At 38.2% G+C, this 18,984-nt stretch overlaps 1 protein-coding gene across 1 annotated transcript in view; it reads right to left on the bottom strand.

Moving 5' to 3' along the window:
- Nucleotides 1–18,984, bottom strand: part of pcnt (pericentrin) — a 239,082-nt gene that overhangs the window by 196,505 nt on the left and 23,593 nt on the right. The window contains exons 5-8 of the mRNA XM_069934046.1: nt 12,217–12,381; nt 8,289–10,457; nt 6,462–6,557; nt 3,626–3,802 (exon numbers count right to left, since the gene is read on the bottom strand). Coding sequence (XP_069790147.1) covers nt 3,626–3,802; nt 6,462–6,557; nt 8,289–10,457; nt 12,217–12,381 — 2,607 coding nt within the window. The remainder of the gene's footprint in view (nt 1–3,625; nt 3,803–6,461; nt 6,558–8,288; nt 10,458–12,216; nt 12,382–18,984) is intronic.

Here is an 18,984-nt window from a genome sequence, read left to right as displayed (position 1 = left end):
AAGGGTACTGAGGACAGGAATTGGGTTGTCATGTTATAACTGTACAAGGTGTCAGTGAGACCACACCTATGGCACTGTTCACAGCTCTGGTCACTGATTTAATGTTTAAGATCAGAGCAAGATACCGTAGCCAGAAAGATGAAAGAGTAATAGGGTTTATGTTGAGGATGAGAAACTCCCCTCTTCTGTGCTTAGAAGGAGGAGGATTGCAGACAATGTGGGAGAAAAGAGCTTGTTCCTGTTCTATACTGTTCTGGGTTCAATTACTGAGATTGTTGATCTCGGTCTTGAGTTTGGAAACCTGCAAACGTGTCACTTAGAGCATGCAGTGTTTGAGACTCTTCAAGTTTTGATGGAAGGCTGTTAGAGCTATAGGACACGTCAAAGTGGGATTGGGAAACTGGAACTCAATGTAAGTCTGGCTTACTCCAACACAGAGGAGATCCCATTGTGATCAGGAACTGTGATATGAAAATTAGAAGGATTGTTATTTCATTAGGAAATGCCTGTCTGAGATCTTGAATGAGTTGGAACAATAGCATCTATTGAGTATTGAGTGACAGAGCAGGGTGCAAACAAAGAGATAAAACAATTGTCAAATACAGTACAACTCCGATTATCCAAAATTGAATTCTCCAAAATCCTCAGCTATCCAAAACAAATCAGAAATCCTTATTTATCCAAAAACTTTTTTGAGCTAAACTGACCAGGACTTCAGGCTCCCGGCAGTGGCAGCAGTGGACCTTGGACTCCTGGCACAAAGGGGCCCTCAGTGGGGAAGGGTCAGTAATCAGTGGTGGCCAGAATTTTTTTTTTGGTGAGAATTAAACATTATTTTAATGCTTAAAAAGCCTTCCCTTGTTGTTTGTTGTTGGTTACAAGTGATTTGCTGTTGCTACTGGGCTGTTTTTAGAAAATGACCAGTTCTCCAAAAAAATTTTATCCGAAATAGGCCCGGTCCCGACCATTATGGATAATCGGAGTTGTACTGTAACACTAAAGAACCTGTAAAGGAGGTAAGGGAATGCATGAATAGCCAATTTTGGTCACAGTCTTCTATGCCTTGTTAATTCAAGTGTTCACCTTGGCAATTCTTAAAAGTCTGAGCAGTTCTTCAGGAATAGAGTTCTACTTTATATGCTGATTATTGATGCTTTGGAAGATGCTGTCTAAGAAATCTTGGTAATTTATAGAAATGTGCCATTCAGAAGAGTAATCTCGGCTCTTCTCAGCTCTTAGTCTTTAAACATTTTGATTCAGTTCTTCAAATATTTGTCCACACTTTCTGATGACAATTTATGCCTCCAATACCCTTCCCGATGTGTTTTCTTGAACAACACTGAGCCAGGCCCTCCACAGTCCCGTCCCCCCCCAAAAAAAACTTTTCCACTTTGGGCAAACTTTTTTGTAACCTTACACCCTGTCATTGGGGGCGTGGCAAGATGGCGTAAGGATCAGACGTGCCTTCCAGTCCTCTCCTGACTCTATCTTATTGTTTTGTCTAGAAATGCCCGTTAAAATTCTTTAAAAGTTTAGATAACTTCAGTGCTGTTAATTTAACTTACTTATGATGGTACAATTGGTGGAAAAGAGCAAAAAAAAAAACGACAACAGATCATCAAAAAACTACATTTTCCAAAAGTTCAAGTTTTGGAGCCTACCTATAGGAAAGACACCGGGACTCAGCCTGAAATGGATCCCAGGAGAGAGGTACAGCTTTCGGATGTAGAGATCAATGTTACATCGGTAGAGCCCTCTAAAGAGGGCGCCAAACAGCCTTTAGAACAAAGAGTTACTCAGGTTCGCACATGTGCAGTAGCATCTGACGGCAATGTTATGAATGAACCACTTGTAGTAACATCAGTTGAAGTACCGGCTGGGGAAAGGCATTTGTCAACTGTAGCGGTGGCACTGCAAACTGCACCTCTTGAGATTAAAGAACCTATACAACTTACACCCTGTCAATGTTCCTCCAAATCATTTAAATCTTTGTGTGTTATTGATCTTTCTGCTAAAGGAATAGTTCTTCCCATATACTATGCTTCTCAATTAAACCTTCTTCTTGAGGACAATTTCCATGTAATTACAGTTCTTCCACCCTGAGTCTTCCACCATCTCCATCACATCCCACCTCTGCTGAGAGAATCACAACTGGACACCCAGGGGCTTTACACAGATCCAGCTTCAACTCCCGTTTCCCTCATCTACGCTTTGGACAACAGAAGTCAAGAATGCTCTTTGCAATCCTAACCCACCATTTATCTGTTCTGCTACTTTTGGAGCACTGTGGATGCGTGCTTCAACATTCCTCAACACTTCTTCTCAACTTTTTGATTATTATGAATTCACTTGCTTTGTTTGTTCTCCTAAATTCATTATCGTCCACTTTTCCAGGCAGAGTGTTCTAGTCATCACTTTCATCATTAATAAATACAAATAAACAAACCCAATCCATTCAGTCACCCAAACTCCCATCAACCATTATTCTTTGCCTCTCCCATTAAATTATTATTTTTTTAATCCAGTTAGCCAATTACTTTTGGATTTCATAGTTTTGTGTTTTTCCAATCAACCTGCTGTGAGCAATTTTCTCTCCTGAAGCACAAAACTGCCATAGTTAAATGTGAAATTAAATTACGTGCAAATAAAAAGTTTCTCAAATTTAGATGCCAACCATCCCTGATACCTCTATCACCCAAGAACAAAAGCTTAACTGCAGAATCATCTTCATGTTCCAGAGCACACATTAAGTTGCCATCTTTATTTCACGTTGTTTTAAAATCCTTGAATTCTGCTGAATACTCTGAGGTGCACAATTACTACTGCAGTTCAAGAAGCTGTCGCTACGTTCTCAGGGAATAATGTACAGGAAAGCAAAGTCACAGTGCTGCTCTGAAAGGTTCAACCACCCAGTGCTAATGCCAGAGGCTCCATGTAGGCTTTAAAAGGCCTGTTAAAGGAGCCGGTGTTTGTAAGTAAAATCTTGCAACCACAGAGGTCTGTGCCCAAGATGGTGACGCCTGTGTTCGACAGCAGCCATGAGGTGTTGCAGGTTCCTGGGAGCAGCGGACCAGCACAGGGCACCAGAAACAGGAAGAATCAGAAGCATCCCCCACCATTGAGGAGAAGCAGAGGAAATTACCTTACAGGGAAGGTGACCACGGCAGCATAAGAGTGAGAGGCTCAGTGGCTGAGGGACCCGGCAAGGGCTGCAGGAGATTGGCTCATGGGAACCAGGATTCAAGAGGGTGCTGAGGGCCAGAAGGGCTCCCAAAGGGCCTCTGGGATTGAAGGCTTACTGATCTTGTCAGGAGGTTTGGATCTGGAGCTCGGTTTGCCAATTAATCTGTGTGGCTGCAGGAGCGATGAAGGTGAATCCACAGACATTCAGTGTCTCTGAACGGACTCTCCTTTGCCTCTCTTTCTCTCGTACTGTAAGGGGCGCTGGGGACACTAATGGCGACTCCGTCTGCCTTATGGCAGGCAGAAGGCAATTCTGTATAATATTACATGTTCTGTACATGACAAGAAAGGAATTTTGAATGTTAACAAATCCAGCCAGTGCACACAACCCATGTTATGTGCACCATTGTGCCTTTACTGTCTTTCACCAATGACAACTAACCTGCATCTGAAGCCGAGCTTGGCTCAGCTCTTCTTCACGTGCCATGTCCATGCGAAACCGAATGTCATCAAATAAAGCCTGCTGTTCTTGAGTCAACTTTGCCCGCTGCTGCTCTACTTCTTCCTTGTGCTTATTAATTAGTGTAGTCATCTCTCGATCATGTTCTCGCTCATGGACCTACAAGTAATGGCAATAATTCCTAATAAGTAAGACACCTCAAAACAGCTCACAGTCACAAAACTCAAACAGATTCAGTTGAAGAGATAATTTTCTGAAGCACTGGTCAATGTTTCCCAAGACGAAGCATGGGTCAACATTGCTTTGAATTTAGAATTACAAGCCCAGGTGACAAATAATTAGTTCATATGCTCTTGGGAATATTCAAAGGACACACGTATATTTGCACAGGCAAACATGCACAGGGACAAAAGCATGCCCCACGCATTATAAAAACATTTTCCTCTTCCATAAGGTAATGTACTCAGATAATTTAGCTTTTTTATAACTACCATAATAAATGAAGATCATTGTGAAAAGGACACAAGAATACAAAGCAAAATTGTTCAGTTTGGCAGAAAAAGGAGAGAAATCACAAAGCTGAGGTTCACAGAGATGCATGATTCTCAAAAAACTGCTGTGCAGGTCATTAGTCAAGCGAACAGTATTAATTGTTTTGGAAAGTAGGGAATTAGGTTCTGTCGTATAAGTCACTGGTGAGCTTGCCCTTTTAAGACAGAGGTGTGGGTGCTTTTTTTCCTCTCAAAGAACCGCAAGTGGAGATCCTGTCCACCAAGGATAGTAGATGAAGGGCCTGGACATTTCTAAGATGGAAGCAGATAGATAAGCGTATGGCTGGAGATTATAGTGGTAAACTGGGAATGGAGAGCTCAAGTTACTATCCAGTCAGGCTTATTTCTGATGTAACCTGTATGCTCATATCATGCTCCTTGGCTCTTGTACTGTGAGCTTCATGAATTGCAACCCTAAGTATAACCTCAGTTCTAAAGGCCCACGAGAGACAAACAAAAAAAGCAGCAAGAGCAATTGAGTAATTTATATTCCTCTAAAGCACACATGTCAAACTCAGGCCCGCGGGCCAAACTTGGCCAGTGATATAATTATATTTGGCCCGCAAGATCATATCAAATATGTATTAGAGCTGGCCTGCTGGCCGCCGCGTCAGTATAGCGCATGCACAGCTAATACTACAAATCCCAGAATGCTTTGCAAATGCATTGGCATCGCCCCATCAGCCCACTAATCGCCCCCACCTCCTCTCTTTACTTTCATTAGCATCTGCGACCTGTCGCCTAACTCACATGTAATAAACCCCTTACAAAAAATGGCCAAACGAAAGACAGAAAACAGGACCTTTCAAGACAGGTGGGAGGCAAACTATGACCCCACAGTTTGATGAACTTGCATCTAAGAAGAGATGCCAAGTATCTGCTTTAGACCCAGGTGCATCACAGTAAATCACAGTGTAGCAAGCTAAGCTTGGATTAATATTTTCTTTGGTTAACTTTGGACTGTTCATAGTTGAAAGATTGGGTTTTCATTGAAGCAAGTTGTTATTTTTTTGACTTGTTGGCTTGTGAAAAAAAATACATTTAAAAGGAGCTTAAAGGCTATAGAGAAATATTATTTATTGAATATTTTATTTCTCATTTGTTAATGCTTCTTCTGGAAAGAGTTTAACCAAAACTATTATTCAACATTTATTTTAATAAGAAAAAGTTTAACATTACATATGTTGAAAGAAGAGAAAACATGCAGATGTTGTTGAAAATTTTCAATAAATATTTAGTTTGACCCACGACTTAGTCCAAGTTTTTAATTTTGGCCTTCGGTGAATTTGTTTGACACCCCTGCTCTAAAGCATCAAACTCAAAATTCCCCTTTCCTTTTCCTTGTCTTTTCTAATTGCAATATAGTAAATGCCTGCCACATTGACCACCGCCAGTGGGCTGATAACGCCTCAAACCGTGCATCTTGGCGCCTCACAGTTTGGCGGGCAGCAACCTCCTTTGAAGAAGACCGCAGAGCCCACCTCACTGACAAAAGGCAAAGGAGGAAAAACCCAACACCCAACCCCAACCAACCAATTTTCCCCTGCAACCGCTGCAACCGTGTCTGCCTGTCCCGCATCGGACTTGTCAGCCACAAACGAGCCTGCAGCTGACGTGGACTTTTTACCCCCTCCATAAATCTTCGTCCGCGAAGCCAAGCCAAAGAAGAAGATAGTAAATGCACAAAAGAAGGCAAACCACTTGACAGTCCATGAAGGCTGCATGCAAGACCAATCCAGGTGGCTTACATAACCTTCTAAATCCTCTCCTATCCAAAACGAATCCAATTCCTATTTGAACATTGAAATTAAATCTGCCTCTACCACTCCCAGAGCATTTCAGACCCTACTTATACCATCCTTCCCTATGTTCAAAAATCTTGCCTACGCTCCCAGAGAACTTTTGTAAACAAATTCATCTCTCATTACTTAAACATTTAAAATAGTTCCTGAGACAAATAATTTCTAATACTATAGATATTAATATACCTAATGACAGACATACAAGATAATAAGAAAGATTCCCTGGCAAGGTGATGCAAATCTTCAATATTTAAGTCAAACAATCAGATGCCTGAAGCTATGATCAACTTTTGGAAATAACAATCACATTATAACTTATGAGAATTGAATCAAATTGTCAGAAAACTCAAAGTTAAAAAAAATCCTATCTTCCACTATGACAAACATGCTCCCTTCAGAACAAGGCAAACATTTCAACATAGCAACCATCTCTCATGATGCATTATTGTCCACATATATACTTACCTGTTTAATTAACCCGATCTGTTTTCTCCTTTCATCTTCCTGCTTTTGTTGTAAGTCAAGCACTTTTTTTTTCATTTCTGCATTCAACTCATCTAACTGAAAAAAAAGTTAAATGAAAGCACAAGAGCATTTTACATATACCACTAATGACAAAATGTTTCATTTACTTCCAATATACTGTAAAGACAATTCACTGCACAGCAAGCTTTGGGGTTTAATATTAAGGTCATCTCTGAGAAGCCAGGAAACAACGTCGCATTTAACCCCCATAAACATCAGGAAAGAAAGCCCAGAAGAGGTCTGATTTCTGCCGTCAATGCCTAATGTGTGGGGGAAAAAATGTTAGTTGGTTAAGTACTTCATTCTTTTAATTGTCCATTATGAATAATCTCAAGGATAACAATATTCTTTCCATTATTCAGCAACATGAAAGCATGTAGAGCCTGAGATTAAATTGTTAACTATATACTTTCACCTTAAAATTTCTCTGCATTTGGGTCTGCGATCTTGGAATGACAATAACAAAATCCTGGGTGAAAGAAATGAGAAGAATCCAAAACAAACAAGGGATATTTGATTAAAGTAGAATGTCAATTTGTGTTCTCGAGTCTTCAATTATTATAGATTGCAATAAGATCCTAAATCATAAGTCTCAGTTGACCTAGTGGCTGTTCAATACATCCTTTGATTGGTGGCCAAAACCAAAAGAAATCAACAGTATCAACTGGGTTGGACATGCTCAAGCAACATAACATGGTGCAGAATAGCGGCAGGCCACGCCAGGTCCTAACCCAAACCCTGGCTTATCAGAGCACAAAAAATAGAAGTAGGCTTTTCAGCCCCTCTTGCCTGATCTGCAATTCAGCACAATCTATTATTGTCTTGCACTAAACCCCATTTCAACTTCCTTAATAAACAAATAGATATCAATCATGGTCCAGAGTGTTCTCAGTGACCAAACCTCCACAGTCCTAGAGCAGCAAATTCAAAAGATTCACTCTAGTTAAATAAGAAAATCTGCAGATGTTGGGGTCTAGTGCGACACACAAAAGTGCTGGAGATACTCAGCAGGTCACACAGCAACCATCAAAATTTCAGGCCTGAGCCCTTCCTCAGGAATCAAAAGTCACTTCTCTTTTGAAGAAAGTTCTCAACAAAACCTGAATGTCTGGCCTTTATTTAATGGTCCTTGTTCTCAGCACATACCCTGTCAAGCTCCACTAGACAACTGTACATTTCATTCCTCAAAGATCAAGAGAGGCTAAACCGACCTGCTTACCCCTCCTCACCTGACAAATGGGCTGTTGGAGTTTGGTACGGAGTCAGAAAACCAAGAGGGCCCATTTTGTGCCCCATCTCTATTGGTTCCAAGCAGTTGTTCCCAACACCATTGTGGGAAACATTTGCTGCTCTGTCCTAACCCCAAAATTTTAGGCTTGAAATACAAATTAAGAACATTTAGTTCAAGCTGTGACATACTGAGATACACTCAGCAGGCCTGCTGAAATGTGATGATTTAACTGGATTCTTGTCGGTTATGAACACATACCGTGAAAATTTTGAAAGTGTCTGCAGACTTGATTCACTCCAAATGGAAATGTGCCCTTTTTTGAAATTGATATAAAATATCTGTTTATAGGTCAAATCAAAATAGCATGCAGCATTACTGAAAAGCAAGAACAAATCTTGAAAAAAGGGCTATAGCCCAGATGGTATTTGATGAATTAAGATCAGTAATGATCCTACTTAATGATATCCCATTTTAACACACAAGTGCAACTCCAAGCAATTGGAAAGTTAATTCAAGTGAAAGCTAACCAGAAATACCTCTCTCTGATGTTCTGTTTTTAAATTCATAATATCAGACAGGTACAGCTCTTCCATTTTATTTAGTTCTTCCTCATATTGTTCAGTCACTTTCTTTCGAGCCTCTTCCACAGCACCAGTTAGCTTCTCTTCCTGCTGCCGCAGGATAGCTTGCACCTTCTCACTGTGGCTTTGTTCCAGCTCGTGTTGAGCTTTTCTCTGTTCGCTGATCTCCAGTTTCAATGCAGATGTTTGCTGAAGATGTAGAGCCTCTTGGTTTGCCATGGCTGTCTTTAACTTTTGAAGTTCAGCAACCTTTCCTTTCAGCTCAGTGCCCACAGCAAGAACCTCAGAATGCATTTTACATTCTAGGTCTTGAACATTGGCCATCAAATCTCCTTTGTCTTTCTTCAAACAATCATTTTCAGCTTTGATTTGACCAAGCATTTCTTCAATCCTCAAGAAATCATTTTTATGTGACAACACCTTAGTTTCAAGCTTCATTTTTTCATCAGTCAGTTGCTTTACACTTTCCTTATTTTCTCTCCATTTTGTCTCTGTTTCCTCCAGCTCTTTCCGCAAGGTCTCCTCCTGCCTGTTTTTCTGCCCCAGGAGTTCTGCCATTGTTTGACCCTTCGCTTTTTGGGCATCAACCTGAATTTGCAGCTGATCCCGTTGGTTCTGCAATGCAGCCAGCTGACGACCAAACAGAGCTTGCACTTCACCGGTAACTGAATCTGCAGCTAGCTTTTGTTTTTGGACTTCTTTGACAAGCTGCTCCTGTTCTCTTAGTTGGACCAACAACAAATGATTCTCCTCCTTCAAATCTTTCACCATCTCTTTCACCGTTTCCAAGTCACCTTCCATCTCTTTTCTTCCTTTCTCTTCTACAGTCATCAGAGGCTGCATTGTCAGCTCATTCCTTTTGCTCTCATGGACCATGCCCTTCAATCGTTCTTCACAGCGCAAGCGCTCTGCGTTTTCCTTTTCCAATTCTAAACGCAGACTCGATAGTTGTTCTAATGCTGCTTCCCATTTCTGTTCAGCTTCCTGTGTTTGACTGAACGACACTTTAGCTTCCACACGAATCTTCTCCAGTTCTAACCCTCTTTGCTGCAATTGTTTTGTTAATTCCTCACATTTCTCGGTCAAAATTAAATTATCTCGGTCCATTGCTTCCATTTTTTCAGATATTTCATTTCTGTGTGATTCATCATGCAAATTCCTTTCAAGATCTTCCATTTCCTTTCTAAGTGCTTCAGTCCTTACACTATACTGCATTTCTAGATCTTCCCGTAGTTTTGTCAACTCGGCTTCATGACTGAACAGCATTTTGGTTTTAAGCTGCTCAAGTTCTGCTTCCTGAGATTCAGTCAGCCGACTCAGCACCTCATTCTTCTCCCTCTCCATCATTTCTAACTTGATGCTGTAATTTGTGATTTCATGTTCATGTTGGATTTGCAGCTCCCTAATAACCTCCTTTTCTTCAGCCAAGCAAGCATTCAAATGTTCCCTTTCAAACGTTAATTTGTACATCTTAACCTGTTCTTCCAGATCTTGCACCAAACGTCTATCTATCTCACAAACGTCAGATTTCTCCTGAGGGGACACCGTCACATCTTGTAACTTTTGTTGGAGCCATTCTTTCTCAAAACAAGACTCTTGCAGCTTCTCACTGAGGTCAATTATCAATTTGTTTAAATTTTTTATCTGATCACCATCGGTGTAACTTTGAATCTGCCTTTGTAAAAAGTCAAGCTCAGCTTTATGTTTAGTATTTAGTTCATCAACCTCTTGCTTTGTTTGTTCACAGAGTTCCTGCTTTATCTGGGCTATTTCCTGCCTCTGCATTGCCTCCAGATCGATCCTCAGTTGTTCCACATACCACAGAGTATCTTTTTGACCAAATTGTTTTTCCATGTCTTCAACACTGTTCACGTGCTGTCCAATTTCCTCTGAAGACTGTTTATTGGCAGATTCATTATTTATTTCAGTAACTTCTTGATGCCACAGTGACAGTGAGTGATGCAACTGCATAGTGGTGCTCTCTTTATTGTTCAGCTTTTCCCTCAGCTCTTTAATTACTTCCTCTTTTTCTTCTAACCATTGATTTAATTGTTGTACTGTATTTTCAGTAGTTTTCTGCTGTTCAACTATCTGAATAAGATGGTTCTCTTTGTCTTTTGCATTCTTGAAAAGAAACAAAGAAAATGGCATTAAAAGCTCAGTACTCCATGATTCCCTGCAAAATCAGTATGCATCCACTTGACAACACAGGATTATCATTACCATGAAACACTTTACAGCACGCAAACAGGCCCTTCTCCCTAACTTGTCTATGCCAACCAAAGTGCTTTTCTCAACTTGCACTGGCCCATATCCCTCGAAACTAGCCATTCTCAGCCTTTTTTTGGCTATGGCCCCCTCAGGACTCTGCTCAAAGTTTATGGGCCCACTTCCATTTGAAACAGTTCTCTTGTTCTTCCACACTTCTCTACCGACTGCATTAAAAAAAATTAAAAACATAGGTTAAACGAGGTGAAAAGGAGAGTGAAGAGAGAGATGAAAAACAGTGCCATAGTTTTTGCAAGACATCCTATATGACAAGTATCACAAAAGATAAACAGCACAGAAATTAGCCATTTGGCCTGACTTGCCTTACTGGCATTAAGCCACTTCCAATGTCTGATCAGCTAACTTTAGCTAAGTAGTCTACAATTTATCCTAATTTCCATTACCGATTCTCATTTTTTAGAATCCAAACACAGGGAACATTTGCTGACAGCAAAAATTATGAAATCTATGCAAGATAATACAGTACCATGAACACTGCAAGTCCTGCTGAGTTCCTCTGCATTTCCATGTTTCTATTACAATCTGCAGACTTTTGTGTTTCTCCCCAAACAGTTTGCTATCTTTATTCCAAGGTATTTTCAGCACTGTTTTTCATTCCTCTCTTCACCACCTGGTTAATTTTGAAACTTATCAAATCCACCCTTTGTAAAACGGAAACAAAATGAATTGTATCTTATTTGTGCTTTCCAAACTCATGTAAATTAAAACTAGATCTCTGCTATTCAGTTCAATATCTCTTGAAATGAACTCAAGTTATTTATGTCATTTAAAATCGGAATTTATTACTATTTGAAAAGAAGTCTTGATTAATGAATATACTTGACTGACAGGATCTCAAGACCTAAACATTAGTATTGTCAAACACTAACACAAAAATAGGAAGAGGTGCGAATGGTGGACAACTAAGGAGCTAACCACCAAACAAGAAAGCCTAGAGATGCTAGGGTTGAGTGCAATACACAAGCGTGCTGGAAAAACTCAGCAGGTCACGCAGCATCCATAGAAGTAACAAAGGGCTCAAGCCCGAAACAATGTTTCTCCTTTACTTCCAATAGCTTCCTATCACTGCTGTGTGACCTGCTGAGTTTTTTCAACATATCAGAATCAGAATTTATTGTCATGAACATGTCACAAATTCATTGATTTGCAGAAGTGTTACAGGTGCAATATTGCTATAAATTAAATTTTAAAAATAAATCAATTAGCAGAATGGAAGAGAAAGCGAGATAGTATCTGTGGCTCATGGTCCATTCATGAACCATGGCAGTGGTGAAGAAGTTGTTTTGTGCCATTGGATGTTCGTCTTTAGGCTCCTGCACCTCCTTCCTAATGGTAGCAGCTTGAATGCAGCATGTAAAAACACAATGCTGGAGAAACTCAGCAGGTCAAACAGTGTCCTTTGTAGAGCACAGATATAGATACATACCCAATGTTTTGGGCTTGAGCCCTTCATCAAGCCCTTCATCATGGCCTGGGTGGTAAGGGTCCTTGAGGAGAGAGGCTGCTTTCTTAAGACGCCACCTCTTGATGGCACTGGCAGAGTTCACAATTCTCTGTGCGTTAACCACTGCAACAAATTTTGCTATTTTCTCACCTGCTCTGAATATTCCAGTTGAAGCTCCAGTTCATGTGTTTTATGCTCAAGTGTTTCCATAAGGTCACACTGGTCTTTATGGCTCTGCTGGAACAGAGATATCTGTTGCTGAGCGTGAAGCAGCTCCTCAAGTCCTGGGCTTTTGTTTTTCAGAATGTCACTTGCCTACAAAGCAGCAATACAGAGGGAAATTCTTCATGAATACAGTTCTTCAGTGGAAATTCTCGAGCAAGTATCAAAATCATTTTAAATGCGAGCTGAAATTTGCTCTTTGCTTTTAACCCAAACCAGCTATCACAACTCAGGAAGCAATACATGAAAATACATTATTTTCTCTGTGAAGAAATTGGGTGGGGTATTGAAAAGACTGGTGCAAGGATCCGACAAAGAGTTTTCCAGCAATCGATATATTGTTTTTGATGCATGTCCCTTACAGTTGGTGACACATAAAAAACCTCGGTAACTGGGAGCTTTTATTGCTTATATCATTCTTGGAGTCCATTTTTCAGTGAGGCAGTTCACCTTTAATGAGACATTATCCTTTATCTGGAACTCTTGGGGGACAGTGTGTTCTGAATTTTTCCAGATTTCGGAAAGCCAGAACCAACCCGTATTGTGCTGTCATATTCACCCCCACCCCCTTCCAGTTGCGCTGCCGTCTCCCCCTCCCCGCCCGCCCACCCAATTCGCGTTGCCGGTCTCTCCCCCTCGCCTGCCCACTTGCCGGTTTTTGGAGCTTTTAGGATTTTAGATGTCCAGATAAAGGATTGTGTTCCTGTATTTGATCACCACACAATAACCAGGGATCAGTTCAGACCTCACCATATTGTCATGACGGCCCAATAATAAATATCTAAAATGTTCAGCAGACACATTAACGGAGTGTATTTTGTCTTATCACTTGACAAGCTTTCTTATCAGCAATATATTAAGCAAGAATGAAAAAGTTGTGGAAAATTAAATTTTTTAAAAAAGCAACAACAAAAAATTGGGATTACTTTGAAACTTATGCAACAGCTGTGAAGAGAAAATGTTTTGAACTAATTCTGCAGGCTGGGGGAGTCACGTGATGGAGTAGTGACCGGTCAGGGAATTCCAGCCCTCTACCGAAAAGTTTAAAAAAAAACACACAAAGCACAAAGGTACAAGATTAAAATTTATAATAAAGTAAAAATAAAGGTGAGAAGAAAATGGCAGCGAAGAGAGAAAAGTCGAAAACAACGGGAAGAAAAGAGGAAGAAAGAATGTCGGAAGAAGAAGGTGAAGGCCTTATCTGTCCGAAGAGGCCCGCCGCGGAGAGAGAAGCTCGCTCCCTCAGGTCAGTGGAAGTCCCGGGCTCGGGACTACAAAAATGGCTCACAGAGCCGAGTAAAAGTGCGCAACCGCGCATGAAAAAAAAACACATTGACGGGAGGGGGGAACAGCTGCGGAGTCGATCTCCACAGCTGAGAGAGACACCTGCAGCACAGCAGCAGGTGCAGAACACAGACAATAACGACAAGAAGAAAGAAGAGGGTAAAAAGAAAACAAGGAAACAACAGATGGTCAATCCAGAGGAAGAAGAAGAACAGAAAGAAGTGGAAGAAGAAGAGAAAGGCAAGACAATGGATGTATCTTTTTTTAAAGAATATATGGAATCAGTGAAAGAATGGCAATTACAAGAATTTAATGAGAAAAAAGAAGAATTAAGAATGCAGAAGAAAAAATGAATAAAATGGAAATGGCCATGTCAGAGATAGGAAAAAGAGTGGAAAATATGGAAGAACGAGAAACAATTGTAGAAATGGAAGTAGAGGAATTAAAAGAGAAATTAGAAGAATCTAATAAAAAAGTTAAAGTGGCACATGAGATGTTAGCTCAGAAGATAGATATAATAGAAAACTATAATAGAAGAAATAATATAAAGATAGTGGGCCTTAAGGAAGATGAAGAAGGCAAGAATATGAGAGAATTTATAAAAGATTGGATCCCCAGGGTCCTAGGAAGACCAGAATTACAGGAAGAAATGGAAATAGAGAGGGCACATAGAACTTTAGCCCCGAAACCACAACCGCAGCAAAAACCAAGATCCATTTTAGTAAAATTCTTAAGATATACAACAAGAGAAAATATATTGGAGAAAGCAATGAAGAAAGTAAGAGAGGACAAAAAGCCACTGGAAAATAAAGGTCAAAAAATTTTTTTCTATCCAGACATAAGTTTTGAACTCCTGAAGAAGAGGAAGGAGTTCAATACAGCAAAAACAATCTTATGCAAAAAAGGATATAAATTTATGTTAAAGTACCCAGCGGTACTTAAAATAGTTATTCCAGGGCAACAAAACAGACTATTCTCGGATCCAGAGGAAGCAAGGAAATTTGCAGAACAACTACAAAACAAGCAGAGAGATGAAGACATGTAATGAGAGTAAAAATGACCACGAACTATATGTATGTGTGTAAAGGGGTATATGTGTGTATATATATATAGTGTGTATACATGAATGTATCCGTATTTAGAGGAAAATATATAGAGTATAGACAAGAATTAATAAGGGAGGGAAAGGGAATAGAGGGAATAAGGAGGGAATTAAAAGAGTGACCTTTGTTACATATGAAAATTGAAATCTTTTCTGGGTGGGGCTGGGTGGGGAGGAGTTACGGTCATTACAAAATCAGTTGACGCTTGCGAGTGAATTCGCAAATCCAAATGGAGAGGGGAGATGTGGTTGCCCAACAAGGGATAAAGGGCAACTCAGGAGGGGGAGGGGAGAATGGGGTTAAAGAAGTTTTAAATAAGAGAATAAGGAAAATGTTTGATGTTTTAGAAATGTTGTCTTATAAAGAGTTCAAAACAAGAAAGCAGAAAGGGATAAGAAGGAAAGGTGATGATGGAGAAACGGAAAGGGAAGATAAACAAAGTATGAAATGGCTATGCTGAACTATATGACTTTAAATATTAATGGAATACATAACCAAATTAAAAGGAAGAAACTGCTAAATTTACTGAAAAAAGAAAAAATTGATATAGCATTTGTGCAAGAAACACATTTAACTGAAATGGAGCACAAGAAATTAAAGAGAGATTGGGTAGGACACGTAACAGCATCGTCGTATAATTCAAAAACAAGAGGAGTAGCTATATTAATTAGTAAAAATGTGCCAATTAAAATAGAAGAGGAAATAATAGATCCAGCAGGGAGATATGTAATGATAAAATGTCAGATATATTCGGAGTTTTGGAATCTACTCAATGTATATTCACCTAACGAAGAAGATCAAAAGTTTATGCAAGATATTTTTTTGAAGATAGCAGATATGCAAGGGAACATATTAATAGGAGGGTATTTCAACCTGAATTTCGATTGAAATATGGACGAAACTGGGAAAAAAATTAACAGAAAGAACAAAGTAACCAAATTTATAATTAAATCGATGGAAGAAATGCAACTTTTGGATATATGGAGGAAACAACACCCAAATGAAAAGGAATATTCATATTACTCGGGTAGACATAAAACATACTCAAGAATAGACCTATTTTTGTTATCAGCTCGTATGCAAGATAGAGTAAGAAAAACAGAATATAAAGCTAGAATATTATCGGACCATTCACCCTTGATATTGACAATAGAGTTAGAGGACATCCCTCCAAGAATGTATAGATGGAGATTAAACTCCATGCTACTTAAAAGGCAGGAATTTAGAGAATTCATTGAAAGACATATTAAAATGTACTTTGAAATAAATACGGAATCAGTGAAAGATAAGTTTATACTATGGGATGCAATGAAAGCGTTCATTAGAGGGCAAATAATAAGTTATGTAACCAAGATGAAGAAGGACTATAATCAGGAAACAGAGCAGTTGGAAAGGGAAATAGTAAATATAGAAAAATAATTAGCAATGAAGGAAGATACAACTAAAAGAAGAGAATTGGCAGATAAAAAAATAAAATATGAAACACTACAAACATATAAGGTGGTGAAGAACATAATGAAGACAAAACAGAAATATTATGAATTAGGGGAAAAAACGCACAAAATTCTAGCATGGCAGCTTAAGACAGAACAAGCTAAGAAAATGGTATTGGCATCAAGGAAAAAAGATAAACAAATCACATATAATCCAACAGAGATCAAGGAAAACTTTAGAGAATTCTACGAACAATTATACCAAACTGAAAACGAAGGGAAAGAAGGCAAAATAGATGAATTTTTAACTAAAATTGAACTACCAAAATTACAAATAGAGGAACAAAATAAATTAACAGAACCAATTGAAATAGTAGAAATACAAGAGATAATAAAAAAAATTACCAAATAATAAAACACCAGGAGAGGATGGATTCCCAATAGAATTCTATAAAACATTTAAAGATTTATTAATTCCTCCCCTCCTGGAAGTAATCAACCAGATTGATAAAACACAAAGCTTACCAGATTCATGTAAAACAGCAATAATTACAGTAATACTAAAGCAAGGGAAAGATCCACTCGCACCAGTGTCATATAGACCAATATCATTACTTAACACAGATTATAAGATAATAGCTAAACTATTAGCAAACAGATTAGCAGAGTATGTACCGAAAATGGTAAATCTAGACCAAACTGGATTTATTAAAAATAGACGCACCACAGACAATATTTGTAAATTTATTAACTTAATTCATGCAGTAGAAGGGAGTAAAGCGCCAACAGTAGCAGTTGCTTTAGACGCAGAGAAGGCCTTTGACAGAGTAGAATGGAATTATTTATTCAAAGTATTGCAAAAATTCAGTTTACCAGAGAAGTATATTAATTGGATTAAAACATTGGTGAAAGTGACAGTAAATGGATATATATCAAAGCAATTTAACTTAAGCAGGTCAACACGGCAGGGATGCCCACTATCACCCTTATTGTTCGCGTTAGCTATAGAACCACTAGCAGAATTGATAAGAACAGAAAATAATATAAAAGGGATAAAAATAAAAGACAAGGAATATAAAATCAGTTTATTTGCGGATGATGTTATAGTATACTTAACAGAACCAGAACTATCAATAAAAGAATTATATAAGAAATTGAAGGAATATGGAGAAGTGTCAGGTTACAAGATTAACGTAAATAAAAGTGAAGCAATGCCAATGAATAATGCGGATTTCTCAAAATTTAAGAAGGAATCACCATTCAGATGGCAAATGCAAGCAATAAGATATCTAGGTGTACAAATAAATAAAAATCTCGGCCATCTATATAAACTCAATTATTATCCACTAATGAAAAAATTACAGGACGATTTAGAGCATTGGAAAGATTTACCATTAACACTAATAGGAAGGATAAACTGCATTAAAATGAACATTTTCCCAAATGTTATACCTATTTCAGGCATTGCCAATACACTTGACAGAGAAATTCTTCAAGGAGTTAAAGAAAATAATAAGGAAATTTTTATGGAAAGGGGGGAAACCGAGGATAGCACTAGATAAATTAACAGAATGGTATAAACAAGGAGGCTTACAACTGCCAAACTTTAAAAATTATTATAGAGCTGCACAATTAAGAACCTATCAGATTTTTATCAAACAAGGGAAAAGCCAGATTGGACTAGATTAGAATTAGATAAAATAGGGGAAAAGATACCTGAACACATATTATATAAATGGGATGAAAAATTGGTACAACGTAGGAGTTCACCAGTATTACATCATCTACTCAATATTTGGAAAAAGATTCATGTAAAAAGGAATAAAACAAATTACCAATTACCAAAACTAATATTGACGCAAAATAAGTTACTCCCTTTTACAATAGATAACCTTTCCTTTAGAGAATGGGAGAAAAAAGGGATCAAAAGAATAGAAAATTGTTTTTCAGGAAATAGATTATTATCCTTTGAACAAATGAAAGATAAATACAATATAACTCAAGATACAGTGCTGGCATATTACCAATTGAGATCCTACTTGAAGGACAAATTAGGAAGCAGTCTGAGGTTACCAGAGGGAAGTAACTTTGAATATGTGATTACAGATACAATGATAATCAAAAGATTTATAACAAATATGTATATTAAACTGCAAGAAAAGGAGAATGAGGAAACAAATGGTAAAACTAAACAAAAATGGGAACAAGATTTAAATATAAAGATGAAAAAGGAAACATGGGAGAAATTATGTTCTGGAACGATAAGAAATACAATAAATACGAGGTTACGTATGATACAATATAACTGGATACACAGGCTATACATTACACCTCAAAAGTTAAATAAATGGGACCCAACAGTATCTGATAGATGTTTTCGATGTAAAAAAGAAATGGGAACAACAATTCATGCAATCTGGACATGTGAGAAAGTAGAAAAATTTTGGGAAGATCTAAACCAAATATTAAATAAAATTACAGAAAACAATATACCAAAAAATCCAGAGATCTTCCTCCTAAGTAACATAAAAAACAAAGAATTTGGAATTGATTTGGATGGTGCACAAAAAAGATTTGTTAAGATAGCTCTAGCCGTAGCAAAAAAATGTATTATGTCAACCTGGAAATTGGAAGAGAATTTGAAAATACAACAATGGTATATAGAAATGAATAAATGTATTCCATTAGAAAAAATAACATATAGTTTAAGAAATAATATTGAAATATTTGAACAAATATGGGAGCCTTACATGAAACACAATAGAGAAAACCTACCGGGGACATTCACTACCTAAATTAACGAAAGGAGAAGGAAATGAAAAGAATTGACTCAGTAGAATTTCTTGTTTATTTTTATGGAATGACAACATTGTTTG

The sequence above is a fragment of the Narcine bancroftii genome, chromosome 4 (assembly GCF_036971445.1).
Source record: "Narcine bancroftii isolate sNarBan1 chromosome 4, sNarBan1.hap1, whole genome shotgun sequence".
In the NCBI taxonomy this organism is placed as follows: Eukaryota; Metazoa; Chordata; class Chondrichthyes; order Torpediniformes; family Narcinidae; genus Narcine; species Narcine bancroftii.
This window is presented reverse-complemented; position numbering and strand designations above follow the sequence as displayed.